At 43.4% G+C, this 25,983-nt stretch overlaps 2 protein-coding genes across 10 annotated transcripts; one reads left to right on the top strand and one right to left on the bottom strand.

Moving 5' to 3' along the window:
- Positions 1–459: 459 nt before the first annotated feature.
- Positions 460–9,276, top strand: e2f8 (E2F transcription factor 8). Its single transcript, XM_062391922.1, has 13 exons — positions 460–691; positions 1,954–2,209; positions 2,313–2,466; positions 2,566–2,856; positions 2,983–3,144; positions 3,236–3,373; positions 3,491–3,700; positions 3,784–3,868; positions 4,375–4,846; positions 4,965–5,231; positions 5,327–5,459; positions 5,738–6,060; positions 8,403–9,276. Exons 2-13 carry the CDS (start codon positions 2,039–2,041, stop codon positions 8,568–8,570), a joined length of 2,574 nt encoding a protein of 857 aa, XP_062247906.1. The 5' UTR covers positions 460–691; positions 1,954–2,038; the 3' UTR covers positions 8,571–9,276.
- A 333-nt stretch (positions 9,277–9,609) lies between these two features.
- On the bottom strand, positions 9,610–23,243 carry LOC133956458 (NACHT, LRR and PYD domains-containing protein 12-like). Of its 9 annotated transcripts, XM_062391554.1 has the most exons (21): positions 23,178–23,243; positions 22,572–22,706; positions 22,352–22,471; positions 22,132–22,251; positions 21,912–22,031; positions 21,692–21,811; positions 21,472–21,591; positions 21,252–21,371; positions 20,758–20,960; positions 18,675–20,529; positions 16,721–16,894; positions 16,569–16,586; positions 16,306–16,479; positions 15,754–15,930; positions 14,749–14,925; positions 14,192–14,368; positions 13,212–13,388; positions 12,654–12,830; positions 11,636–11,812; positions 11,201–11,374; positions 9,610–10,074 (listed from the first exon to the last, which is right to left on the bottom strand). In XM_062391554.1, exons 2-21 carry the CDS (start codon positions 22,697–22,699, stop codon positions 10,068–10,070), a joined length of 4,515 nt encoding a protein of 1,504 aa, XP_062247538.1. In that variant the 5' UTR covers positions 22,700–22,706; positions 23,178–23,243; the 3' UTR covers positions 9,610–10,067. The 9 variants fall into 9 exon arrangements, 7 of the variants coding, with proteins under 7 accessions (XP_062247538.1, XP_062247546.1, XP_062247564.1 ...); XM_062391517.1 differs by lacking the exon at positions 9,610–10,074 and having other exon boundaries at positions 10,095–11,374; XM_062391527.1 differs by lacking the exon at positions 9,610–10,074 and having other exon boundaries at positions 10,095–11,374; positions 18,675–20,526.
- Between the last annotated feature and the right edge of the window lie 2,740 nt (positions 23,244–25,983).

The following is a 25,983-nucleotide window of genomic DNA, read 5'->3' as shown; positions in this document are numbered from 1 at the left end:
CCCTGGAAACATTACTGTTGTTGTTTTTCCGCAAATTGCAGCGTGTTTCTCTATCTGCAGGTGTTGTATGCTTTGTTTTTTTTGCAGCACGTGTGTCTTCAAATTGAAGGAGCAATTTTCACATGTTGTTCTTCTACCTGCATGAGGTCTTCATTTGAAGTGTGTGGACCACCAGTGTCGTGCAGGACTTTCTCAAAACAAATAACAAGGTGCACGTGCATTCTAATTTGATTTCCATACATTTGTATTTCTCTTTTGTGTTGGAATCACTCGCATGTCTTTTTGCATGCATGTGTTTGGAATGTGCTGAGTGAGTGTTTGATGTCAGCCTGGAGGAGGAGGAGGCGGAAGTGCAGGGGCGAGTGTTTGGTGACGTTGGCAGCATGCTTAGACTGGGCGGGGCTAAACTCTGCTGCTGGACACACACACACACACACACACATACACACACACACACACACACACACACACAAGGATCGAACTTTGCTCCTCCGCTGTAAACTTTGACCGACACCGGGAGGAAAACACAGAAACCCGGGAGCTGCGGACACATTTGACCGTTTCCTCTTTTTGGAGCTTTTTCCTCGTTTCGAAGCCGGAAGTTGGAGATCTCGTGTTTTCAAACCTCTGATCTGGAGCCGGGGACGATGAGAGGATTCTTCTGAGCCACAGATCGTTCTGCTGATCTGAGGTAAGTGTGGGAAACACCCGAGGATCGTTTCTAGCCTTCCTAAGGAGATACTAAATCTGAGTTTGGTTCTGATTTAAAATCTGCGGTTTCGGTGTCGCGGCGGTTACCGCCTCCTGGATTCTAACCCTAACGTTCAGGCGGCGTGAACCTCAACGTAACTCTTTGTCGTGTGTTCGAATCCGTTGGATGAAACCGGGGCCTCTCGTGCAGTTACCGGATAGTCCGGTTTTTACTGATTTCAACGGGTTTCCCTCTCTGAACCAAACCGGACGTCGGGCGCTCGTCTGCGGCTCCGTCCCCACAAACTACTCCCGCAACACGGACACACTTCCTCGTGTGTGTCCGTGTCGCCGTCCCGTTAACGGCGGGTCCCACATTAACGGGTACACAAGGGTTTTAACGTGGATCCGCCGGTGTTTCCGTAAAAAACACACGTTCCGCGCCAAGGATTATTCAAAAACATTTCACCTGCGCGGGACAGCCCTTGGCTTCCGGTTACGTCGCCTCGTGCCGCGCTCCCATTGGCCGCCGCTCACAGGAAAAAGGGCGGGACCGCTGCGGGGATTCGACGGATCGCACGTCAGTTACCGCCAACACGGATGAGCCCTTTTTTAAATGAGATTTAAAACAAATGCATTTAATTTATTGATTCATCGTTATCACGCAGAACAGGAAGCAAATTTAATATCTGCGTTTTCATCTGACTCCATGACGTCACGCTGTTGGAGAACAGACCAACACGTTTCCTCCTGAAAGCGGTAAAACTGAGATAATAATGTTTATTCACCTAAAGTCTCGTGTTTCAATTAACTGACATGCAAACTCCCGTTGAGTTTGTTTTATAGTTTGTAGAGTAGAGCTAGTGTGAACTAAGTCATTATTGTTATTGTGAGATTGTATTAATTGAAAATACATTGATTATAAGAGAGTAATTGTCATATTTGTTAAAAATTGATTGATATAGAGTTTCTTTTAAAGTTAGCAAGCTAGTGTCCAGTTAACATGATTTTGTCTTTTCACTCCTCTCTGTGGAGCACATTTCACTATTAATATATTATACACTGAAATCAGTTGATTTTTAAAGAGGATTGTGTCCCAGCCTTTAGCTGAATGTGTCTTTAATTAATATAAACCTTTCTGAAATACCCATGCCAAGGTGGAGAATGTCCAAACAGCAGAACATCTCAAAATCGAATCTAAATGTTTATATTCTAAGGTTTAAATCGTAGCTAACTCATTCTCTCTGTCTTTCTCCTGACCAGGATGATGGCTTTGTAAAACCTTCCTGTAAATACCTGGAAGAGATCATTTGACACGTGTGCAGTGTCGGAGGAGAACCGGAGAACCATGGGTCCCCTCGCCACGCCCAAGAAAGGACGGGAGGGAGGTTCTGTCGATCCCTGGACGCCGACCTCCAACCTTAAAATGCTCATCAGTGCTGCTAGTCCTGACATGAGGAACCGAGAGAAGGAGCTGTGCATGGACCCCGACGGGCGGGAAGCTCTCGACTCTGCACAGGTATTAAAATACATCCGAGAATTAACACGTGACAGATTCTGTCTGTGGAGACAAGCTGGTCAAACATTCATCTCCCTGCTCTTGTCCGTGTTATTTATTGCAGGACGGTGAAAACGGAGAAGAGTCTGACAGAATGATCAGCAGGAAAGAAAAGAGTTTGGGTTTGCTCTGTCACAAGTTCCTCGCCCGCTACCCAGATTACCCAAACCCGGCCCTCAACAACGACATCTGCCTGGACGACGTGGCCACGGAGCTCAGTACGTCCGCTCTGTCTGTCACACCAGTAACTTATGTTGTGCTCGATTGTTCCTAGATCTGCTTCAATGTCTTTCCCCCCTTTGTTTCTGTCCGTACAGGTGTGGAGCGCCGGCGCATCTACGACATCATGAACGTGCTGGAGAGCCTGCACATGGTGAGCCGCTCGGCCAAGAACCGCTACACGTGGCACGGCCGCTCCAAGCTGGCCCAGACGCTGGCCATCCTGAAGCAGGTGGGCGAGGAGCAGCGCTACGGGCAGCAGATGCAGCAGATCCGGCAGCGCCTCCTGGAAGAGAAGGAGAACGAGGAGCTGCTGGAGCTGGAGAGCAGCGAGCAGGGACAGAAGGAGCTCTTCTTCGTGGAGCTTCCGGGAGTGGAGTTCAAAGCAGGTGAGCAGCTGGAGAGTCTTCAGTCCTCTTCCTCACGTGATCATGTTCACCGTGGTCAGCTCTTATCACCACAAACTCTCTGTCTGACGTCTTCCTCTTCCTGTCTCTCTGTTTGTCCCCATCCAGCCTCTGTCAACAGCCGGAAGGACAAATCTCTGCGGGTGATGAGCCAGAAGTTTGTCATGCTCTTCCTGGTGTCTTATCCTCGCGTGGTCAGCCTGGACGTGGCTGCGAAGATCCTGATCGGAGAGGACCAGGGCGCCGACCAGGACAAGAACAAGTTCAAGAGTGAGCACACAGTCTGACGGACAAAACCTGTTTTCCTCTCTGTCTCTGTGGTGACATCAAATCATTTCACTGTTTGCTCTTGTGTTTGCAGCCAAAGTGCGGCGGCTCTATGATATCGCTAACGTGCTGCGGAGCCTGAAGCTCATCGAGAAAGTGCACGTGACAGAAGAGCGGGGGAGGAAGCCCGCCTTCGAGTGGGTCGGCCCCGTAGAGTTCCCACAAGTCAAAGGTATCGTCAAACCTAGCTTCTTATTCTTATTTTTCAATTTTGGTTCAGCGTTTCCAGAATGTTTGTGATATGTAAACAAATATTCTAAAGGCATCGAACGTTAAACTCTTGTTTCAGACTTGGGGAGCTCCACGACTGAATGTCCGAGCAGGAAGAAAACTGTTCTGGAATCACGTGCGTCTGTGGACAACTGTGCCAAAAAACTCTTTTCCTCACCTGGGGCTAAACGCAGCTTCACCCGGCACCCCTCCCTCATAAAGCTGGTGAAGAGCATCCAGGACGACAGGCGCAAGGTCAACTCGGCGCCCAGCAGTCCCATCAAGACCAGTGAGTAGAGTCCACATCTGCAGGTCAATGATTTGTCAGTTTGATAATGGTGTGATGACACGTGCATCCTCTCTTGTCTTAAGGTGATTCATCAAACAGCGACATCCCGAACAAGATGGCTCAGCTCGCCGCCATCTGTAAGATCCAGCTCGACCAGGAGTCAACTGTGTAAGTCTGGATTTGTATTCAGCCTGAACTGTTAAACCTGGCTCAGTTATACAAGAGTGAATTTGGAGTTTGGTGCAGAGGATAGTCAACCAGAAATTAAGAAACTAATATTGATCATGTTGAAGGAAGTGGGAAAAGTATTTGTGGATGCGCCAATTCATCCAGATTTGCTTTGGCAATTTAATTGGTTCTTATTTTGGAATATCACGGAAATCGGTTTCAATGGTTTTTGAGTAATCATGCTGATCCATTTCATGTCTTCATACTAGAGGAGAAATCTGTTTCTATTTCTAACTGCTTCTGTTTACATTGACTTTTATTTTGAAATCCCTTTTATTTGTTTCTCATATTTTCCTTTAAAACAGAAAAGAAAGAACATTAATGGATGATTTACAGATTTGATTGAGAAAAAGAGAAGCAACTAAAGGTTCAGCTCTGGTTTAGTATTTTATAATGAAGTTATTTCAGATTTCTGGATTATTAAATGAGTTTTGCTTCTGTTGCAGGTCTGGAGGTAAAAAGCTTAAAGCTGCTGCTGCGAGACTCCAGCCGACCTCTCATTCAACGGAACCGCCTCAGGCACCGTTATGGACTTCAACCCAGGAGCCTGGAGTCAACACTACACTCCACCTAACCCCCCACCCCCCACGGTCACTGCAGTCCGCAGGCGCAGTCGCTTACATCCCGACACAGTGCTCCCCCCTGATCCCCGTCCTGTTTCCCCAGCAGCGGGGGAGCGGGCCCTACGCCGTGTATCTACAACCGTCTTCCCTCAGGCCAAACCCTCTGGCCAGGCCGCAGCCGACCAGCCTCGCCGTGCGCTCTATGACCTTTGAGGATAGAAGCGGACTGAGCCCGAATGCGCCGGCTACCAGCCAGACGTCGGACGCCAGCCCCACGGCGCTCAAACGGCTGCATCCAGGTTCAGCTGTGCAGAGCAGCCCGTCCAAAGCCAAGAGGGCCGACCCAAACTTTAAGGTGAGATATTAAAAGAAGCGGCCACAATGTATGAAACCCACAACACAGGGCAACACGAAATGCATTCTGGGACATTTACATCCAGCAAAGTCACCCCCCTATGTTCTGCCCCCTGTAGGACACCTCTCCGAAGCTGTGTGAGATCCTGCAGGCCCGTCTGAAAGCCCGTCGTGGCGACCAGCTCTCCAGCCGGCCCTCCCCCCGCGTCCTCCACCTGGACCCGGAGTTTGTCAACACCCCCACTGGTGCAGGGGCCAGTCAGACGCTAGAGCAGAGCTTGGAAACCCTCCTGGACACAGAGGATAAGAATGTCTTCTCTGACAGCGAGACGGGACTGACCCCGGTCAGAGCGGTGCCCCTCACACCCGGACATCTCCACACCGAGGTAAATAATGAGCTCAGTTTTATTCCAGGACGGATTTTAAAAGCCTTCATGTGTGTTTAGGTCCATACGTGACATTTTTTTTTCTGCCCTTCCAGACTTTAGTACCGGCCGGATACCTGATCCCGATCTCCCAGCAGTCCCTCATCGGCTACAAGGAAAGTAAAGCTTCAGGGGGAGAAAGCCACAAGACCTCAACCCCCACGTACATTTACCAAACACCAACCGCAGGTAAGAGCCACAGAGAATGTGACGTCTGTTTGTGTTTCACCACACCATACTTTGTTCTAGTCAGATCAATACTGGAAATTGAACTGATTAAACTATTAATAACTTTTCAGATCAATATATAATGCACACACAAATACCAAAGTCAAATTTAAGTCTGCTTTTAACGTCTTTAAAGAGCTAATTTATCGTCAAAATGATGAATGGAATAAAATTTTCAGAACGAACAGTAATTCAACGTCATCAGAGGCTCAGACAGTTTTTTATTTTGTTGTCCACAGGCTCCAGACCTGCCTCGGTCCAGGAGGTGACACCCACCAGCCTTCGCCTCCACCGACCCGCTGCTGCCGACTCTCCTCGCCCCTCGCAGCAGGCTCACCACCTCCACAGCCCCAGTCCGGCCATCCTCAACTTCACCCTGCAGAACCTGGGCCTGATCTCCAGCCCGGGAAACGCCTTCGCTGCCCCTCAGACTCCAGAGCGCGGCAACTCCCTGTCCAGCCCCCTGTCGGCCCCGCTGTCTCTGCAGCAGAGAGGCATGGTCTTCATCAAACCCGTGTCCCCTGTGCCTGCACACTCAGTGACGCTGTTCAGTTTACAACAGGTGAAAACACACTCTTCTGTGTTCTGACTCACTCACTAACTTGAGTGAACTAACTCTTTGGGTGGAATGGGGAACTTAAATGTTGCTTTTCGACCTTTTATGAGTCACGACCCACTGGTAAAGTCACAGACTTTGATTCTCACGAACACTCAATAACAACTATTCGATCTTATCACTGGTACTATGGAGGACCATACATGACATAAGTAAAAATAAATAAATAAATAAATGTATGAATAAATACAGAAATAAATAAATAAATGAATAAATAAAAATGGAAATAAATAAATAAATACAGAAATAAATAAATAAATATATTAATACCAAAAGAAATGTCAAAAGAAATGTCTTAAATATATTTTAACATTTATTTTTTCCCTGATACATTTCCTTTGCATTTGCAGTGTCCTTATGCTAATGAGACAGGCGGGCCTAACCGCAGTCTCATGCAGGATTGGTCACAGGAGTGTAATGATCCAGCCCTACTACTTCTGCCTTTCAATGCTGGTGTCCAGTAGCTGTTTGCAGCGTTGAGCCAGTTCACACTTAAAATGAACTAGTTCAAGTTCAGAGGGTTAGTTAAGGTTATTTTTTATTGGGATGATCTAGCTGTCAGTAGTCCTGACTGTGAGCGTCACGTCTCGTGTTGTAATGAGCACAATGAGCGAGCCGAGAGGAGGAGGAGGACACAGAAACTCCAGCTCAGTACAAACCACCTGCCGCCTCTGCTCTGATCATGAAGCTGCTGATCTCTGAGCAGATGTGACCAGAGAAGCTCTGTGTTTTCACTGTTTCCACTGTTCCACAGAGTCACTAACTGGCTGTTACACGGTGAAGAGCTCAAGTCTCAGTGACTGCCCGTGTCTCTGAGCGAGTGTGTGATGGAGCGCAGGGGCTGTGTGTGTGTGTGTGTGTAGCTCAGTTGACCAATCCTGCTCGAGACTGAGGTTAGGCCCGCCTTTCTCATTAGCATAAGGACACTGAAATGTGGAAATAAATAAAAGTGGAAATAAATAAATAAATGTGGAAATAAGTTTAAGACATTGATTTATTTAATTCTGCATTTATTTCCATATTTATTTATTTATTTCCACATTTATTCCAACTTTTATTTTTCGATTTCAGTGTCCTTATGCTAATGAGAAAGGCGGGCCTAACCTCAGTCTCGAGCAGGATTGGTCAACTGAGCTACACAGCCCCTGCGCTCCACCACACAATCGCTCAGAGACACGGGCAGTGACTGAGACTTGAGCTCTTCACCGTGTAACAGCCAGTTAGTGACTCTGTGGAACAGTGGAAACAGTGAAAACACAGAGCTTCTCTGGTCACATCTTCTCATAGATCAGCGGCTTCATGATCAGAGCAGAGGCTGCAGGTGGTTTGTACCGAGCTGGAGTTTCTGTTTCCTCCTCCTCCTCTCGGCTCGCTCATTGTGCTCAGTACAACACGAGACGTGACGCTCACAGTCAGGACTACTGACAGCTAAATCATCCCAATAAAAAATAACCTTAACTAACCCTCTGAACTTGAACTAGTTCATTTTAAGTGTGAACTGGCTCAACGCTGCAAACAGCTACTGGACACCAGCATTGAAAGGCAGAAGTAGTAGGGCTGGATCATTACACTCCTGTGACCAATCCTGCATGAGACTGCGGTTAGGCCCGCCTTTCTCATTAGCATAAGGACGCTGCAAATGCAAAGGAAATGTATCAGGGAAAAAATAAATGTTAAAATATATTTAAGACATTTCTTTTGACATTTCTTTTGGTATTAACATATTTATTTATTTATTTCTGTATTTATTTATTTATTTCCATTTTTATTTATTCATTTATTTATTTATTTCTGTATTTATTTATACATTTATTTATTTATTTATTTTTACTTATGTCATGTATGGTCCTCCATATGGTACTGACAATTCAATACAAAAACAATTCCCAGTACAAAATGTCATTTGAATTTGAAAAGAAATGATTTCACAAACCCCCGGTTGAGACTCACCGGTATAATGTCATCAGCTTTGTTCAGTCTGAGGAGGTCCGTCATGTAATTTAACTATAGGGGACATATACTTACATATTATATCCTTTATATAAGATGCAGAGTTTTTAATGTCTGTCCAAAGTAACCAGACTTCAGGGAAGTGCAAAACAAAAAATTGAGTGCTTCAAAAATATCAATCAAATGTATAATTGATTTTAACACTTGACAAAAGACATTGGAGGCAGGATGTATTGAAATTGAACTGCTTTTCAATCTTTATTTTTTTTCCATTGACTTATTTATCATAACCATGAATCATGAGCCGTCCCACTAACTGAACTCTGTCTGTTGTCCAGCCCCTGATGACCACCCCCAAAGGGACCGCCCTCCCCCAGCACAGCTTCTTCCACACGCCGGTCCCCCTCTCGCCTCTGGCCACCATGGTGACCACAGCTGGACACGTGGCCTCCCAAACCGTTTACATCCCTCAGAGGAAGCTGGACGTGGCGTCCGAGGAGTCGTGAAGGGAAGCGCTCCGGTGTCTGTGTTGATTATGTGTGTGAGTGCTGCGTCTGTGTGGTGGTCGGTCGGTGTTTTTAATGTTATTTGGTTTGTTGAGCGTGTTACAGTATTCACTACCTCTGAGTATTTCACAGTGGCCTTGGTTCTTATCACAGTCGGCTCTAAAAATAGCTGCTGGACCAGGAATGGGATTTCAAACCAACTTCACCAGCAACACTCATTGTGATGGGGGGGGGGGATTTTCATAAACTGATGGACCAGAATTATAATTTGTTTTATTTTTTGTTGTATTAAGTTTTCCTCAAATTACCACGAGTAGTAAAAGTATAAATAGAGTCACACCAGCTCAGACGGATGTTTTGAACTGAAAAGACGAGTTGTGTTGACTGATCATTTTAATAAGATGACTTTACTCTTGCACATATGTACATGTTAACTGTTGCCCCATTTAAAAAAAAAATTTAAATTGTCAATAACGTGTGAATACTTGAGACTAATCAAATGATTTGATGAGTTTAATTTATAAGCAAATGACTAATTGTTTTTGATGTCCTGCGAAATGTAAAATGCTGAATAAATTTTAATCTGTGTTTTTCTAAGAACGTCACACGTCATGTCTGGTTTTTCTTTTCTCCTCCAGAGGAATTTCTCCATATGCTGCTTATCTAGTGACCCTGATTTATGTTTTTTTGTTCTAATTTAGTTTAATTCATGTATATTGGCCTGATTCTTCATTAAATTTCCTTTCTAGATTTTGTATACAAAGTATCTCCAAAGCTCTCAGTTCTCATGAAATTTCTCCAATTGAAACAGTGTTATTCCCTTATAATTAAAGCGATTTCTCATTTCCTCTCACTTCATTCTTCCTCTGAAAAAATAAATAACGTGTTTCCTGACTCAGACGTCTGAGTTCAGTCATATCCATCATTAAAATGCAAATTGACTATTTCTACGATATAATATGAACGTGCCTGAATCCTTTAGAATCCTCGGCTAATGCGGCTAGTTTTAAATGTCATGTAAAAAACACATTCAGCTTACTGATGTTTGGTATCTTTTCATTTCAGTTAATACATTTTTCAACATATTGGACCAAAAAACACACAAGACAAATCAGGTAAAGACAGAAATAATCTGCTGAGTGTGTTCGTGTTCAGATTACGTGAGGGAATAAAAGAGTGGAGGAGGTGGAGGAGCGTGAGTGTGTGTGCAGACACTGAGTCAAAGGACAGAGCAGCAGCAGATCCACTGATGATGCTGTGTCACATCCACAGGAACACACAGGGAGGATGCTGGACTGGACACTGTGTGACAGCTGATCTCAGAGCAGTTCACCTCTTCTGATTCCTCTGGAGCTCTGTCTCCACTCTGCCTCCCAGCAACAAGGCCCAGTCAGAACCGCTCTACACACAAGCTGCTGCTGCTTCAGCCTCTGGATCATCAGGACACAGCTCAGCCTCCGTCCACACACACTCTCCTCTTCACACTCTCCACAAAGATCACCACCTGTTGAGAGAAGAAGACATCAGTGTTCCAGAGACTCACTTCATCAGCTGTGAGTCAGTGATGCAGCACATCCAGTAGAAAGAGCAGCAGGGACTTCATTCCTGTTCAGAGGTGGAGCAGCTTCCTCTCTGCTTCATGTTCACGTGTTGGAATGAACACGCTAAGAGCTCAGTGTGTGTCCTCTGCATGTCAAAGTGCAAAGTGGACACCTGAGAGGTGAATTTACTGCTGTTACAGGTGAAGCCATGTTTCACTATGTGAGCATGTGCACATAAAAGGGGCGGGGTTTACTGTGTATGACCAATAACAGACATGGACAGTTTGACTGACAGCAGAGCCTCCTATTTCACAACCAGGATCAAACTGTTCTATAATAAAAATCAGAGGAGAACAAACACATGATCCAGAATAAAAGAAACTCAGTTACAGCTGCTAAATGCAGGAAGAACAGCTGGTAAAACATCTGTGATTGTGTCAATGTGTAAGTTACAGCGCCCCCTGGTGGCATTTGGTAAAAATATATTACGTGACCACGATATAATAACGTGTGTGAACGAGATAAATAACTCGAGGCCACGAGATCTGAATCTGTTGTTTACTAACAAGACGAGTGGAAGAGAAGAAGATTCTAGATGAGAAACGTTTGAATCCCAGGATGTGACACACAAAGTGTCACTGTCTCTGAGGACACACACTGGTGGAAACCTCTGACTGAGTGCATCTGGTGTTTTGATGACAGGATGAGTCTGGAGAGATTGAGATGTTCTGGGTGAGTTAGAGATCAACTGAACCAACCAGACGTTGATTTAAGCTTCCCTTATCTGTCCCTTTTAGGAGAGTGTGCACCACACAACAGTGTAGAGTCACTGTGGTCAGTGGGCGGAGCTTCTATACGGGTTGATCTCCAACGTAACCTGGAGCAGGTTAGCTATTCATCAGAAGTTACAATGGTGATTTACCTCGTTAAGAAGTGGACGAGCTTCGTAGAACTGAAAAAACTAAACCTGAAGTTAACCTGATAACCACAAATCCTGCTTGGTAGCACAGACCCTGGATCTGTGATACTGACTGTGTTTAGTAAAATACTGATGAAAGCAGCGTGGACTGACTCCAACCAACTACTGACCTCACAGTCTCCAGTCGACAGGTTGGACTCTGCTTTAGATCAAGCAGCTCCTTCACTCCTGAGTTCTGCAGGTTGTTGTAACTCAGATCCAGTTCTCTCAGATGAGAGGGGTTTGACCTCAGAGCTGAAGCCAGAGAAGAACAGCTGATCTCTGACAGACAGCAGATCTTCAACCTGAATAAAGAATACAACTTAACTGTAAATTAAACTGAGATCATGTGTGAAAATAACAGTTACATATTCATGTTAGCATAGACTCATGACATGGAAGATAAATATTAAATCAAATGTTGGACTAAAAACGAGTCCAGATTCAGTAAAAATATATTATTTGGACCAGGTCTCTGTCCTGCAGATCAGTTTAGGAAATCCAGAACTGAACTCAGATGTTTTTTTATAGATATGAGATCTACAAAAGTCAGTCAGTGAACTGACCTCAGAGTCTCCAGTTGACAAGTTGGACTCTGTAGAAAACCACACAGCTCCTTCACTCCTGAGTCCTGCAGCTTGAAGTTGCCGCTCAGATCCAGTTTTTTCAGATGAAAGGGGTTTGACCTCAGAGCTGAAGCCAGATAAGAACAGCTGATCTCTGACAGTCTGCAACGATCCAACCTGAATAAATAATAATACACTTGATTGATAGAGTACTTTTTAAAAACAAAGTTCACAAATTGCTTTGACAGCAAAGCAAGAAAAGTAAACAAAAACTTGAACCCATAAAAGCAGTAAAATGACATATATATATATATAATAGAAGGTGAAATGATAAAAGCACAGTAAAAACACAACATCACATTAAAGCAAGTCTATAAAAATGGGTCTTAAGAAGTGATTTAAAAGAAGTCTCTGATTCTGCCTTAACACCTCAGGGGGCCATTCCAAAGCCGAGGGGCCCTGATGGTAAAAGCAGGGTCACCGTTTAGTTTTCAACCTGGACTTTGGAACAGCAGGATCCACCTGAGGATCTAAGACTGCATGCATTAACATACGGGTTCAATAATTCTGTGATGTAGTTTGGGTCCAGATGCTATAAAGGTGATCAGTAATATCTTAAAATCAATTCTAAAACAGACAGGGAGCCAATGGAGAAAAGGGAGGATGAGGTTGATATGATGTTGCCGTTTAATACCAGTGAGAAGCTGCTGCGTTCTGAACTGGTCTGAAACTATGTGTTGTTTTCTTTACCATAAAATGAGACATTTATATTTAACTACATTATATTAACATCAGGAGCGGGTCCTCTCTACAGAGGCAGCCATGTTTTTCCCAGTATCCCAGACTGGACCAACTTAACCTTTTGAGTTTCTATGATAACTGGAGCTACCACAGGTTCTCTTCCATGTTTGGAAGGGGGGGGGGGGGGGGGGGAGGTCAGCTGCAACATGACACTTTAGCAAAATATTTCACCCAATTCTACACACTGAACCTTTAACAATAAAACATGTTGCCTGACTTCAGAGTCTCCAGTCTACAGGTTGAACTCTGTAGAAAACCACACAGCTCCTTCACTGCTGAGTCCTGCAGGTCGTTGTTACCACTCAGATCCAGATCTCTTAGATGAGATGGGTTTGACCTCAGAGCTGAAGCCAGAGAAAAACAGCTGATCTCTGACAGTCTGCAGCTCTGCAACCTGAATAAAGGATACATCTAAACTGTAAATTAAACTGATTTCATGTGTGAAAATAACATACAAATATTCATGTCACACAGACTCATAACATGGAAGATAAATATGAAATCAGACAGGTTGGACTAAGAACGAGTCCTGATTCAGTAAAAATAGATTATTTGGACCCGGATTCTGTCCTGCAGGTCAGTTTAGGAAATCCAGAACTGAACTCAGACGTTTTTTAAGAAGTAGCTGAATATTTAAAATGTCACAGATTATTTAATGAATGGAATCAAGTTATGTATGAACAGGAATTATATTAAATTAGAATTAAATGAGATGAATTGGGTATAATGCTGTATTATAGATATGAGATCTAAAAAAGTCAGTCAGTGAACTGACCTCAGAGTCTCCAGTCGACAAGTTGGACTCTGTAGAAAACCACAGAGCTCCTTCACTCCTGAGTCCTGCAGCTTGTAGTTGTAGTTCAGATCCAGTTTTTTCAGATGACAGGGGTTTGACCTCAGAGCTGAAGCCAGATAAGAACAGCTGATCTCTGACAGTCTGCAATGATCCAACCTGAATAAATAATAATACATTTCATTGATAGAGTACTTTTTAAAAACGTAGTTCACAAAGTGCTTTGACAGCAAAGCAAGAAAAGTAAATAAAAACTTGAACCCATAAAAGCAGTAAAATGACAAAAGAGGTAAATGAACAAGTAAAAAGAAGGTGAAATGATAGAAATGCAGTAAAAATACAACATCACATTAAAGCAAGTCTATAAAAATGGGTTTTAAGAAGTGATTTAGAAGAAACCACGAAGGGCCCTTATGGTAAATGCACGGTCACCGTTTAGTTTTCAACCTGGACTTTGGAACAGCAGGATCCACCTGAGGATCTAAGGCTGGGTGCATGAACATGCAGGCTCAATAATTCTGTGATGTAGTTTGGGTCCAGATGCTTTAAAGGTGATCAGTAAAATATTAAAATCAATTCTACAACGGACAAGGAGCCAATGGAGAGAAGCGAGGATCAGGGAGATGTGATCTTGCCATTTAATACCAGTGAGAAGCTGCTGTGTTCTGAACTGGTCTGAAACTATGTGTTGTTTTTTTTACCATAAAATGAGACATTACATTGAACTACATTATATTTCCATCAGGAGTGGGTCCTCTCTACAGAGGCAGCCATGTATTTTACAGTAACAAAGACTGGACCCACTTAACCTTTTGAGTTTCTATGATAACTGAAGCTACCACAGGTTCTCTTCCATATTTGGAAGGGGGGGGTGGGGTGTTCAGATGCAAAATGACACTTTACCACTAGATGTCCCCAACTTCTACACACTGAACCTTTAACAATAAAACATGTTGCCTGACTTCAGAGTCTCCAGTCTACAGGTTGGACTCTGTAGAAAACCACACAGCTCCTTCACTGCTGAGTCCTGCAGGTCGTTGTCAGCACTCAGATCCAGTTCTCTCAGATGAGAGGGGTTTGAGCTCAGAGCTGAAGCCAGAGAAGAACAGCTGATCTTTGACAGTCTGCAGCTCTGCAACCTGAATAAAGGATACATCTAAACTGTAAATTTAACTGATTTAATGTGTGAAAATAACATACAAATATTCATGTCACACAGACTCGTAACATGGAAGATAAATATGAAATCAGACATGTTGGACTAAGAACGAGTCCTTATTCAGTAAAAATAGATTATTTGGACCCAGTCTCTGTCGTGCAGATCAGTTAAGAAATCCAGAACTGAACTCAGATGTTTTTAAGAAGTAGCTGAATATTTAAAATGTCACAGATTATTTAATGAATGGAATCACATTATGTATGAAGAGGAATTATATTAAATTAGAATTAAATTAGATCAATAGGGTATAAATGCTGTATTATAGACATGAAATCTAAAAAAGTCATTCAGTGAACTGACCTCAGAGTCTCCAGATGACAGGTTGGACTCTGAAGAAAACCACACAGCTCCTTCACTCCTGAGTCCTGCAGCGTGTAGTTGTAGTTCAGATCCAGTTTTTTCAGATGAGAGGGATTTGACCTCAGAGCTGAAGCCAGATAAGAACAGCTGATCTCTGACAGTCTGCAATGATCCAACCTGAATAAATAATAATACACTTCATTGATAGAGTACTTTTTAAAAACAGAGTTCAAAAAGTGCTTTGACAGCAAAGCAAAAAAAGTAAATAAAAACTTGAACCCTTAAAAGCAGTAAAATGAATATATACATAAATGAACAAGTAAAAAGAAGGTGAAATTATACAAATGCAGTAAAAATACAACATCACATTAAAGCAAGTCTATAAAAATGGGTTTTAAGAAGTGATTTAGAAGAAATCACTGACTCTGTCTTATATCCTCAGGCGGCCATTCCAAAGCCGAAGGGCCCTTATGGTAAATGCACGGTGACCGTTTAGTTTTCAACCTGGACTTTGGAACAGCAGGATCCACCTGAGGATCTAGGGCTGGGTGCATGAACATGCAGGCTCATTAATTCTGTGATGTAGTTTGGGTCCAGATGCTTTAAAGGTGATCAGTAAAATATTAAAATCAATTCTACAACGGACAAGGAGCCAATGGAGAGAAGCGAGGATCAGGGAGATGTGATGTTGCTGATTAATACCAGTGAGAAGCTGCTGTGTCCTGAACCGGTTGGAAACTAATTGTTGTTATGTTTACCCTAAAATGAGAAATTTATATTTAACTACCTTATATTGACAAGCTTTATATTAACATCAGGAGCAGGTCCTCTCTACAGAGGCAGCCATGTTTCGTACAGTAGCCCAGACTGGACCAACTAAACCTTTTGAGTTTCTATCGGGAAAGGGGGGGGGGGGGGGTTGTTCAGCTGCAACATGACACTTCACCACTAGATGTTACTAAATTCTACAAACTGAACCTTTAACAATAAAACATGATGTCTGACCTAAGAGTCTCCAGTCGACAAGTTGAACTCTGAAGAAAACCACACAGCTCTTTCACTCCTGAGTCCTGCAGGTTGTTGTTGTTACTCAGATCCAGTTTTCTCAGAAGAGATGGGTTTGACCTCAGAGCTGAAGTCAGAGAAGAAAAGCTGATCTCTGACAGACTGCAGCCCCCCAACCTGAATAAAGGATACAACTTAAATTAAACTGAGTTCCTGAGTGAAAATTACAAACAATTATTCATGTCAACACAGACTCATAACATGGAATATACATATGAAATCAGACATGTTGGACTAAAAAACGAGTCCTGATTCAGTAGAAATATTTTTGGACCCGGTCTCTGTCCTGCAGATCAGTTTAGGAAATCCAAAACTAAACTCAGATGTGTTTTAACAACTAGTTGAATATTTAAGATGTCAAAGATTAATTAATGACTGGATTCAAGTTATATGTGAAGAGGAATTATGTTAAATTATAATTAAATGAGATCAATTGGGTATAAATGCTGTATTATAGATACGAGATATCCAAAAATCAGTCATTGAACTAACCTCAGAGTCTCCAGTCGACAGGTTGGACTCTGTAGATAACCACACAGCTCCTTCACTCCTGAGTCCTGCAGGTGGTTGTCACTCAGATCCAGTTCTCTCAGATGAGAGGGGTTTGACCTCAGAGCTGAAGCCAGAGAAGAACAGCTGATCTCTGACAGACTGCAGCTCAACCACCTGAATTAAGAAATATTAATATTTGAATGTGTCCTGCTGTTGTTGGGGATCGTCATCATGTCAACACAGTCTCTCAACATGCTGCTGACCTCAGTTCAGTCTGTGACCTGAAGATAAATATCAGATCAGACATGTTGGACCATTGTTTAATTCACAGTGAGCAGAGCAGAACTGAGACAATTTAAATAAATAATGACCCAATAAGAAAAAGAGTCTGAAAAGTGAAGAAGGATTTAAGGACCTCAGAGTCTCCAGTTGACAGTTTGGACTCTCCAGTCCAGAACACAGCAGCTTCACTCCTGAATCCTGCAGGTTGTTTCCACTCAGATCAAGTTCTCTCAGATGTGAGGGGTCTGACTTCAGAGCTGAGGCCACGACTTCACAGTGAGTCTCTGAGAGTTCACAACCACAGAGTCTGTATATAAAGAAAATATATTTGTAAGAATAAAATCAGACAACACAACATTCATTCAAAACATGATCATGTGACCTTCACCTTGGTAAATCCCCTTTTGTCTCAAGAACATGTTAAAAACTCCTCAAGAGAATCTTTCAGATTTGGTTCAAGCGTTCATTTTGACAGAGTAACTCATTAGAGCCAGGTGGTCAGAGGTCAAAGGTCAAGGTCACACAACATGTTTCTAGTTATTCTAGTTTGAAAAGGAAGAAGGATAAACAATATTTCCTGTTCTGCTTCTTCAGTTTAAAGGAACAGTTAGTGATTCTCATCCTAAACACAGAGAAGATGTGATTTATCTGATTAATCACTGTTTCTAAATCCCTGAAAAATCCCCATTATCTCTGTATATTGTTGTGGCAACAGAACGCTAAATAACAGAAGGTGGATATAACATTTAACATTAGTTTTTTTATTGATCACAAGTCCAAATGATAGTTATTAAGTTTGAAAAATATAATTGAAAATCAAACTATATGTGTCTGACTATGAGAACATTTATCCTAAACAATCGTTTAGGGTAAAGGTTCTCTTTAGCCTTTGCTCTTTCTTTATTAAAACTTTTTTCTTTTCTTTTTGTAAATCAAGCAAACAACCAAACCTTTGCACAATTAAATGTGAATGTGAAATTTGAATCTGAGCCCATCTGCAGAAGCAGTTGTTGAGCCAGTTCACACTTAAAAAGATTGAGTTCTAAGTTCAGTTCATTTTTTATTGGGATGATTCAGGTGACAAACATCCGGTCATGTGTTTGGTTCTATATCGATGGAGTCGGATCATGTCTGCGTGTCGCACATTTTAACACTTAGTCCTGACTGTGAGCGTCTCGTGTTGGACTGAGCACAACATGTTGACGAGTCATTTTCATGATGTTTAAATGCAGCTTCATAAACTGTGGAATCAAACCAACACTAAGTGACTTCATGTGCTGATCAGGTCCTGATAACTTTTGATGAGTGTTTATTAGTTCCAGTGAGAGCATAGTGGAGCGGGACACAGAAACTCCAGCTCGGTCACAGCTGCAGCTTCTGCTCTGATCATGAAGCAGCTGATCACTGAGCAGCTGAGACCAGAGAAAATCTGTGTTACTCTTCTACAAAGTCACTGAGCGGCTGCTTCACGTGAACAAGCTCTGATCTCACTGCGTGTGTCGCTCTGAGCGAGTGAGTTTGGGGGGGGGGGGGGGTCTGGGTTCATGGAGCGGCTCACTCTCCATCTTATGCGTTAATTTGTTAAAATAATAAACACGTTAATTCCACAAATGAATCATCCCACGCCCTTATAAATAGATAGAGAAATAAACATACGGGAAAATCCAGCAAAGTGATCACTTTGATTTCCCTCTGCACATCTCATCTAGTTGATCTTATATGTAAATGAAAACAATGAGAACAAACAACAAACCCGATTTATACATATATTTACGCATACACACACATAAATACTTCAACCAGGTCTCAGGGGCCTGGAGGCAATCTCAGCTGACACTGAATCTCAGTCTCCAATCAACCTCACTCCGATTTATATGTCTTTGGGTTTGTGGAGGAAGCTGGAGAACCCAGAGAAAACCCTGCAGACACCAGGAGAACCTCCTCCTCACGAAAAAGGCTGCACTAACAGTGTTGACCACTGCAACACCACGCTGCCCAAAACAATGAGGATCATTTACCACTGAGTGTATTTCAAGAACGACTCATCTCCACTGATTGATCATGTTATTGATCATGTCTGGACTCACCGAGCCTTCCTGCAGTTCCTCACAGCTGGGATCAGTCTCCTTCGACCCTGGTCTGATGTGTTGAACTTCTGCAGGTCAAACTCATCAAGAACCTCCTCTGACATCTGCAGCATGTAGGCCAGAGCTGAGCAGAGGATCTCAGAGAGTTCCTCCTTCGATCTGTTCTTTGACGTCAGGAACTGTTTCATCTGCTGATGAACTGAGTGGTCGTTCATCTCAGTCAGACAGTGGAAGATGTTGATGCTTCTGTCAGGAGAAATGTCATCACTCTTCATCTCCTTCAGGTTGTTGATGGCTCTCTGGATGATCTCTGGATTTTTCCCTGTCCGACCCAGCAGGCCTCTTAAGACTCTCTGGAAAATCTTTTGATTGTTCTCTGTCCGACCCAGCAGGCCTCCTAAGACTCTCCTGTTGGACTCCAGACTGAGGCCGTGAAGGAAGCGAACAAACAGGTCCAGATGACCGTTTGTACTAGTGAGGGATTTCTCCATGGTTCTTTTCAGGAGGTCATCAAGGGAGAGAGTACTGTCTGTGTTCCCATATGTTCCCAAGAAGTTGTTGAGTTCTTTTTTGTTCCTCTTGGTGTAACAGTGGAACATGTAGACTGCAGCCAGAAACTCCTGAACGCTCAGATGCACAAAGCAGTAGACTGATTTCTGGAAGATCACACACTCTCTTCTGAAGATCTCAGTACAAACTCCTGAGTACACTGAGGCCTCTGGGACATTAATACCACACAACTCCAGGTCTTCTTGGTAGAACATGATGTTTCCTTTCTCCAGATGTTTAAGTGCCAACCTCCCCAGCTTCAGGAGAACGTCCCTGTCAGCCTCCGTCAGCTGCTGTGGAGTCGTCTCATGTCCCTCACCGTACTTGTTGTTCTTCCTCTTTGTCTGAACCAGCAGGAAGTGTGAGTACAGGTCAGTCAGGGTCTTGGGCAGCTCTCCTCTCTGGTCTGTGGTCAACATGTGCTCCAGAATTGTAGCACTGATCCAGCAGAAGACTGGGATTTGACACATGATGTGGAGGCTCCTGGACGTCTTGATGTGTGAGATGATTCTGCTACACAGCTCCTCATTACTGAATGTCCGCCTGAAGTACTCCTCCTTCTGGGCGTCAGTGAAGCCTCGTACTTCTGTGACCCTGTCAACACTTGCCAGAGGAATCTGATTGGCCGCTGCAGGTCTGGAGGTTATCCAGACGAGAGCCGAGGGAAGCAGATTCCCCCGGATGAGGTTTGTCAGCAGCACGTTGACTGATGACCTCTGTGTGACCTCAGACACAAGCTTCCTGTGGTTAAAGTCCAGAGAAAGTCTGCTTTCATCCAGGCCGTCAAAGATGAACAAAGGTTTACAGACAGCGAGCGTCTCTGCAGTGAGCTTCTGTAACGCTGGATGGAAAACATGGAGCAGTGTGAGAAGACTGTGCTGCTGGTCCTTCACCAGGTTCAGCTCCCTGAACGAAAGCACAGTGAGCAGACCCACATCCTGGTTTTCTAAACCCTCTGCCCAGTCCAGAGTGAACTTCTGCACCGAGAAGGTTTTTCCAACGCCAGCGACGCCGTTGGTCAGGACGACTCTGATGCTGCTCTGCTGGTCAGTGGAGGCTTTAAAGATGTCGTGGACCTTGATGGGAGTGTCGTGGAGGCTCTTCATCTTGGAAGCCGTCTCAAGCTGCCACACCTCATGTTGAGTATTAACCTCTTCACTCTGTCCCTCTGTGATGTAGAGCTCAGTGTAGATCCTGTTGAGTAGGGTTCTACTTCCTGTTTCATCACTTCCTTCAGTCACATGTTCACATCTGCTCCTCACACTGAGTTTATGTTCATCTAAAACCTCCTGCAGACCATGATCTGCTGAAAGACAAGAAACAATGTGAGAGACAGAGAATCTGAGAATCTGCTGATTGTTTTCATCAGATACAGAAAAACTACAGAAAATAAAAGCTTTTTAACTTTGTGCTTTTCTAACGATATTAAATGTTGATGCTGTATGAAGGAACAAAATAAAACCACATGTGCTGCTGTCAGAAGTGAAGACATCAGCAGACACATGTACAGTTCTGCTCTGACCGGCTGTCTGACCTCCAGCTCCTGTTCTGGATCTTTGTCCACACTGGGGACAGGAGGAGTCTCCTGAAGAACCAGACTTGTCCCAGTATGAGGTGATACACTGTCTGCAGAACCAGTGTCCACAGCTGGTGGAGACTGGATCCTTCAGGATGTCCTGACACAAAGCACAGCAGGACGACTGCTCCTCCTTAGAAACATGACTCCTCTTCTTCTCCCTGTGAAGACATTTCCTGATAACTCACATGTCACATCACCAGGTTGTCATTACTTCTGTCAAGGAGGTTTTATTTTCACCAGGTATGTTTGTGTGTTGGTTGGTTTGTTCGTTAGTGGGATTATAAAACACCACTGAACAGATTACCAGTAAATTGGGCGGAAGGATGTGGGCAGTGAACCAGATCCAGGGGGGATCACCAACTTCAATGAAGCTGTGTCCTAATGCAGGGGCCACACTAGAGGAGACTAGATCCTCTTCAGAGCAGGTCACAGTAGAAACAGTCTCTTACTCTGTGTGTGAGGGTCCAGGTTCTTTACTGAAGACTGGAGGATGTCTCATGGACTGGTCACTCTTCAGAGACAGACAGCTGGACCCTGGAGACTCTGCTCTCAGTCTGTGGTCCTGACCTCTGCAAACACAAACATGTTTTTATTCAGAACACATCATTCACTGGTTCATTCTCTGAGGATTCAGTTTGGAGGTTCACATGTTTGTAGCAGGTCTCTTACTTTGTGTGTGAGGGTCCAGGTTCTTTACTGAACACTGGAGGATGTCTCATGGACTGGTCACTCTTCAGAGACAGACAGCTGGACCCTGGAGACTCTGCTCTCAGTCTGTGGTCCTGACCTCTGCAAACACAAACATGTTTTTATTCAGAACACATCATTCACTGGTTCATTCTCTGAGGATTCAGTTTGGAGGTTCACGTGTTTGTAGCAGGTCTCTTACTTTGTGTATGAGGGTCCAGGTTCTTTACCGAAGTCTAGAGGAACTCCTTTGGACATGTCACTCTTCAGAGACAGACAGCTGGACCCTGGAGACTCTGCTCTCAGTCTGTGGTCCTGACCTCTGCAAACACAAACATTTTTTTATTCAGAACACATCATTCACTGGTTCATTCTCTGAGGATTCAGTTTGGAGGTTCACGTGTTTGTAGCAGGTCTCTTACTTTGTGTATGAGGGTCCAGGTTCTTTACCGAAGTCTAGAGGAACTCCTTTGGACATGTCACTCTTCAGAGACAGACAGCTGGACCCTGGAGACTCTGCTCTCAGTCTGTGGTCCTGACCTCTGCAAACACAAACATTTTTTTATTCAGAACACATCATTCACTGGTTCATTCTCTGAGGATTCAGTTTGGAGGTTCACGTGTTTGTAGCAGGTCTCTTACTTTGTGTATGAGGGTCCAGGTTCTTTACCGAAGTCTAGAGGAACTCCTTTGGACATGTCACTCTTCAGAGACAGACAGCTGGACCCTGGAGACTCTGCTCTCAGTCTGTGGTCCTGACCTCTGCAAACACAAACATTTTTTTATTCAGAACACATCATTCACTGGTTCATTCTCTGAGGATTCAGTTTGGAGGTTCACGTGTTTGTAGCAGGTCTCTTACTTTGTGTATGAGGGTCCAGGTTCTTTACCGAAGTCTAGAGGAACTCCTTTGGACATGTCACTCTTCAGAGACAGACAGCTGGACCCTGGAGACTCTGCTCTCAGTCTGTGGTCCTGACCTCTGCAAACACAAACATTTTTTTATTCAGAACACATCATTCACTGGTTCATTCTCTGAGGATTCAGTTTGGAGGTTCACATGTTTGTAGCAGGTCTCTTACTTTGTGTATGAGGGTCCAGGTTCTTTACTGAAGTCTAGAGGAACTCCTTTGGACATGTCACTCTTCAGAGACACACATCTGAACCCTGGAGACTCTGCTCTGTCCTCTTCCTCCTCATAACCACTCATCTTCAGCCTGAAAGGAAAAACACTGTGAGCTCAAAGGAATCAGGACAAACAGGTCTGTCAAGAAACACACCCAAAAATACCAAGCGAGGAGATACACACACACACATACAGACACACACACACACACACACACACACACACACACACACACACAAACACACACGCCAGCTAATGTGACTGTAACGTATGATTCTGAAAACACGTTCTGTTATTAAACACTTGATGAACAGATGTGATGAACAGATAAAAAGTGTAACTGTGAGTTAACTCTGTTAACTACGTCTCTTTGTGGAACGTCTCTAACCCTAACCCTAACCCTAACAGCTGCTGTTCACATCTGTCTCTGGGATCCGATCACATGACGTCTGTCACCAGGTGTGAACTGACAAACTTAGAGCGGTGTGATCAACAGACGGATGTTAACAGCAGGTGTGAGAGTGAGACAGTAAAACCTTCAGAAAGTTGTGTTCACACTCACCTGCTCACTTTTCTTCCTTCTGCTCATCCCAGTGAAAATGGAGTCTGACACGTCTCTGTTCTCATGCTCCTCCTCCCTGTTGAACCAGTTCAGTCTTGAAAACATCCAGTTCAAAATCCAGTTCATACACATGAAAATGAACTGGTTCATGTTCACAGATCTTTTTTTATTGGGATGGTATTCAGTTAATAATGATCATTGATCCAGATCTTCACTTTAACACTGAGTCCTGACTGTGAGCGTCTCCTGTTACTGATCCAGGATCAAGACCTGCTGTCTGTTCAGCAGATGTTTGGCCGCCAGGGGGCAGCAGAACATCCTCAATATAATAATAATGATAATGATAATGATAATGATAATGATAATAATAATAATAATAATAATAATAATAATAATAATAATAATAATAATAAAAATAACAATAATAATACTAGTAATAACCAGGGATAACATAATCTATATTGCACAGCATCCTGTTATCTATTAAACAGACGGAAACCTGTTTTAGTTTTTCAAAAGAAAATATTAATTTAAAATGCAAATATACATTTATATACTACGGAGCCCCCCAGGGGACACGGGGGGAAAAATGATGGGTTTAAAACAAAAAAAAAGGACGCACTTTTGCGAGATCTGGCAAAACTTTTGCCAGATCTCGCTAAACTTTCTCGAGATCTTTCTCGTATTTAGGACAATGTACATCCTGGTCAAGGAACAACGAACGGGAACGAAAACAAACACAGACAAACATGGATGAGTAAAGAGGATGTGAGGCTGGCACTAAAGGAACTGGATCCGAGGGGTTCGCATTGAGAAAAGCAGGACGCCGAAGAAGACGGAGTTACTTTTCAAAAGGGCCGAACTTCATCTGGCACATGGACTCATATGATAAACTGAAGCCATATGGCCCCCCTCGGATCCAGTTCCTTTAGTGCCAGCATCACATCCTCTTTCCTCACCTGTAGTCCACATTCTCTGCACTTGGTATACATCCAGCTATACCCATGTAACAGCCCGGAGTGTTGCAGTTGGTTTCAAATGAAATCCACCAAGACCGCAAGATCTGAATAGTCTTTCCGTCGAGAAAGTCCTCTCTCGCTCAGGAATCTTTTGAGGTGTCTCTCGCTGATTTCAAAGCCGTGTCTACTGCTGAGCACCGTTTTCATCTCGCTGTATTTTAGGCTCATTTCAAAATATAAGTCAATGAATTTCTCCCACTCCATGTTTGTGTCTGTCTGTTCTCGCAAAACTTTCTCGGGATCTCGCAAAAGTCCGTCCTTTTTCTTTTTTTCACCCAGCACTTTTTTTTGCCCAGTGTCCCCTGGGGGGCTCTGTAATATACTACAAATCATCTTTGACTTTAAAATATCCAGTGTTTGATATGAACAAACACAGAAAGAAGTTTGCTCCACGGACACTTCCTGACACATGACATGATGTTCACCTGCAGGACACAAAGCGTCAGTGCAGAAGGTCACACGGCTGGAAGTCGCCCAGAGGAGTGGACACATTTCTTTAAATTAAAAGTGTTATTTTTCAGTCGCTGTCCGATTAAATTGAAGATTCTCCACATCCTTTAAATGATGATGTTCTCAACTGGTCTGTGCTCAACATCCAGTCTGTATATTTCCTATTTCTTTTTTTTCTCTTTTAATACCTGTTTAAATGCTTCTTACTGGTATTGTCTAATGTTGCTTTGACAATTTGTTATGATGCCTCTCATATCTTATGAAAAGTACTTTGAATCGCCTCGTTGAAATATGCAATACAAATAAACTGTGGGTAATTTTAAATTTTAAATGAAATTGGAAAGTGTGTGAAAATCTCCCAGTTCAAACACTTTGAATGAACCTGCAACACATAGAAACTAATTCATCCAACAGATCCACGTGTTGGGAAACACTCGTCTTCACTTTCTCACTGAGTGTTAAATGAGGAGATCAACACCAATGAGAAGCTGCAGTGAAACAGCTCTAGTGTCTCAAGGTGAACTAGAATCACAGCCTCCACAAACCAGTCAAGTTGCAGTGAGTTTGCATCCATGATTTTCCTCCAGCCGTGATCTTTTATACTCATCTGCAAAGTTTCCCTGAGAAACTGTTGATTCAAGGGAAAGAAAACGTTTCTCTTGATTGAGTGAAAGAAGAAATAAAAGCAACAGTAGATTGAGTTTGAAAGAAAACAATCACTTTCCTCAAGATCTCCCTCCACAGCCGCTAAATCACACTCGCACCAATTAGAAATGTTCTTTTATTCATTGCTCTGATGCAGGGTGTAGAAATAAACATCACCTGCTCTAATGTAAAATGAACATTTTGGGATCTTGTCTGTCCTGCTCTCTCAGAATGCTACAGTAAAGACGTTTCCGCCGAGGCGACAAAACACATCACACCAGCCTCCAGAAACTCCTGCAGGTTAAACTAACTGTGAACTAAGTCTAAACCAGAGGTCTTCAACAGGGGGTCCGTGACCCCTAGGGGGTCCGTGGAGGTACTGCAGGGGGGGTCGCGAATACACATTAACATGCATCCGACATATTAAGAGGCTGATTTGACCCTCTGCTTGACAACCTCCATCCGTCCAAGATTAGATAAGTTGTATGCTACTCATCAGGGTCAGACATCTCACTAATGTCTCTTCTACATGTATGTTTAAAATAAAAACATGAATCTGTGAATTACTTGAATAGCTCAGTGTTGTTTGCAAGATGTATGTTTATAAATGGCAGTGGCATGGCGACCCTGTACCTAGCGCATGTTTAAATTAAAAATATGAATATATGAGCCTGTGTTATATTTGAATAGCT

This window comes from Platichthys flesus, chromosome 1 (genome assembly GCF_949316205.1).
Source record: "Platichthys flesus chromosome 1, fPlaFle2.1, whole genome shotgun sequence".
In the NCBI taxonomy this organism is placed as follows: domain Eukaryota; kingdom Metazoa; phylum Chordata; class Actinopteri; order Pleuronectiformes; family Pleuronectidae; genus Platichthys; species Platichthys flesus.
Note: the sequence above shows the minus strand (reverse complement) of the source record. Positions and strands in the feature narration are given on the sequence as shown.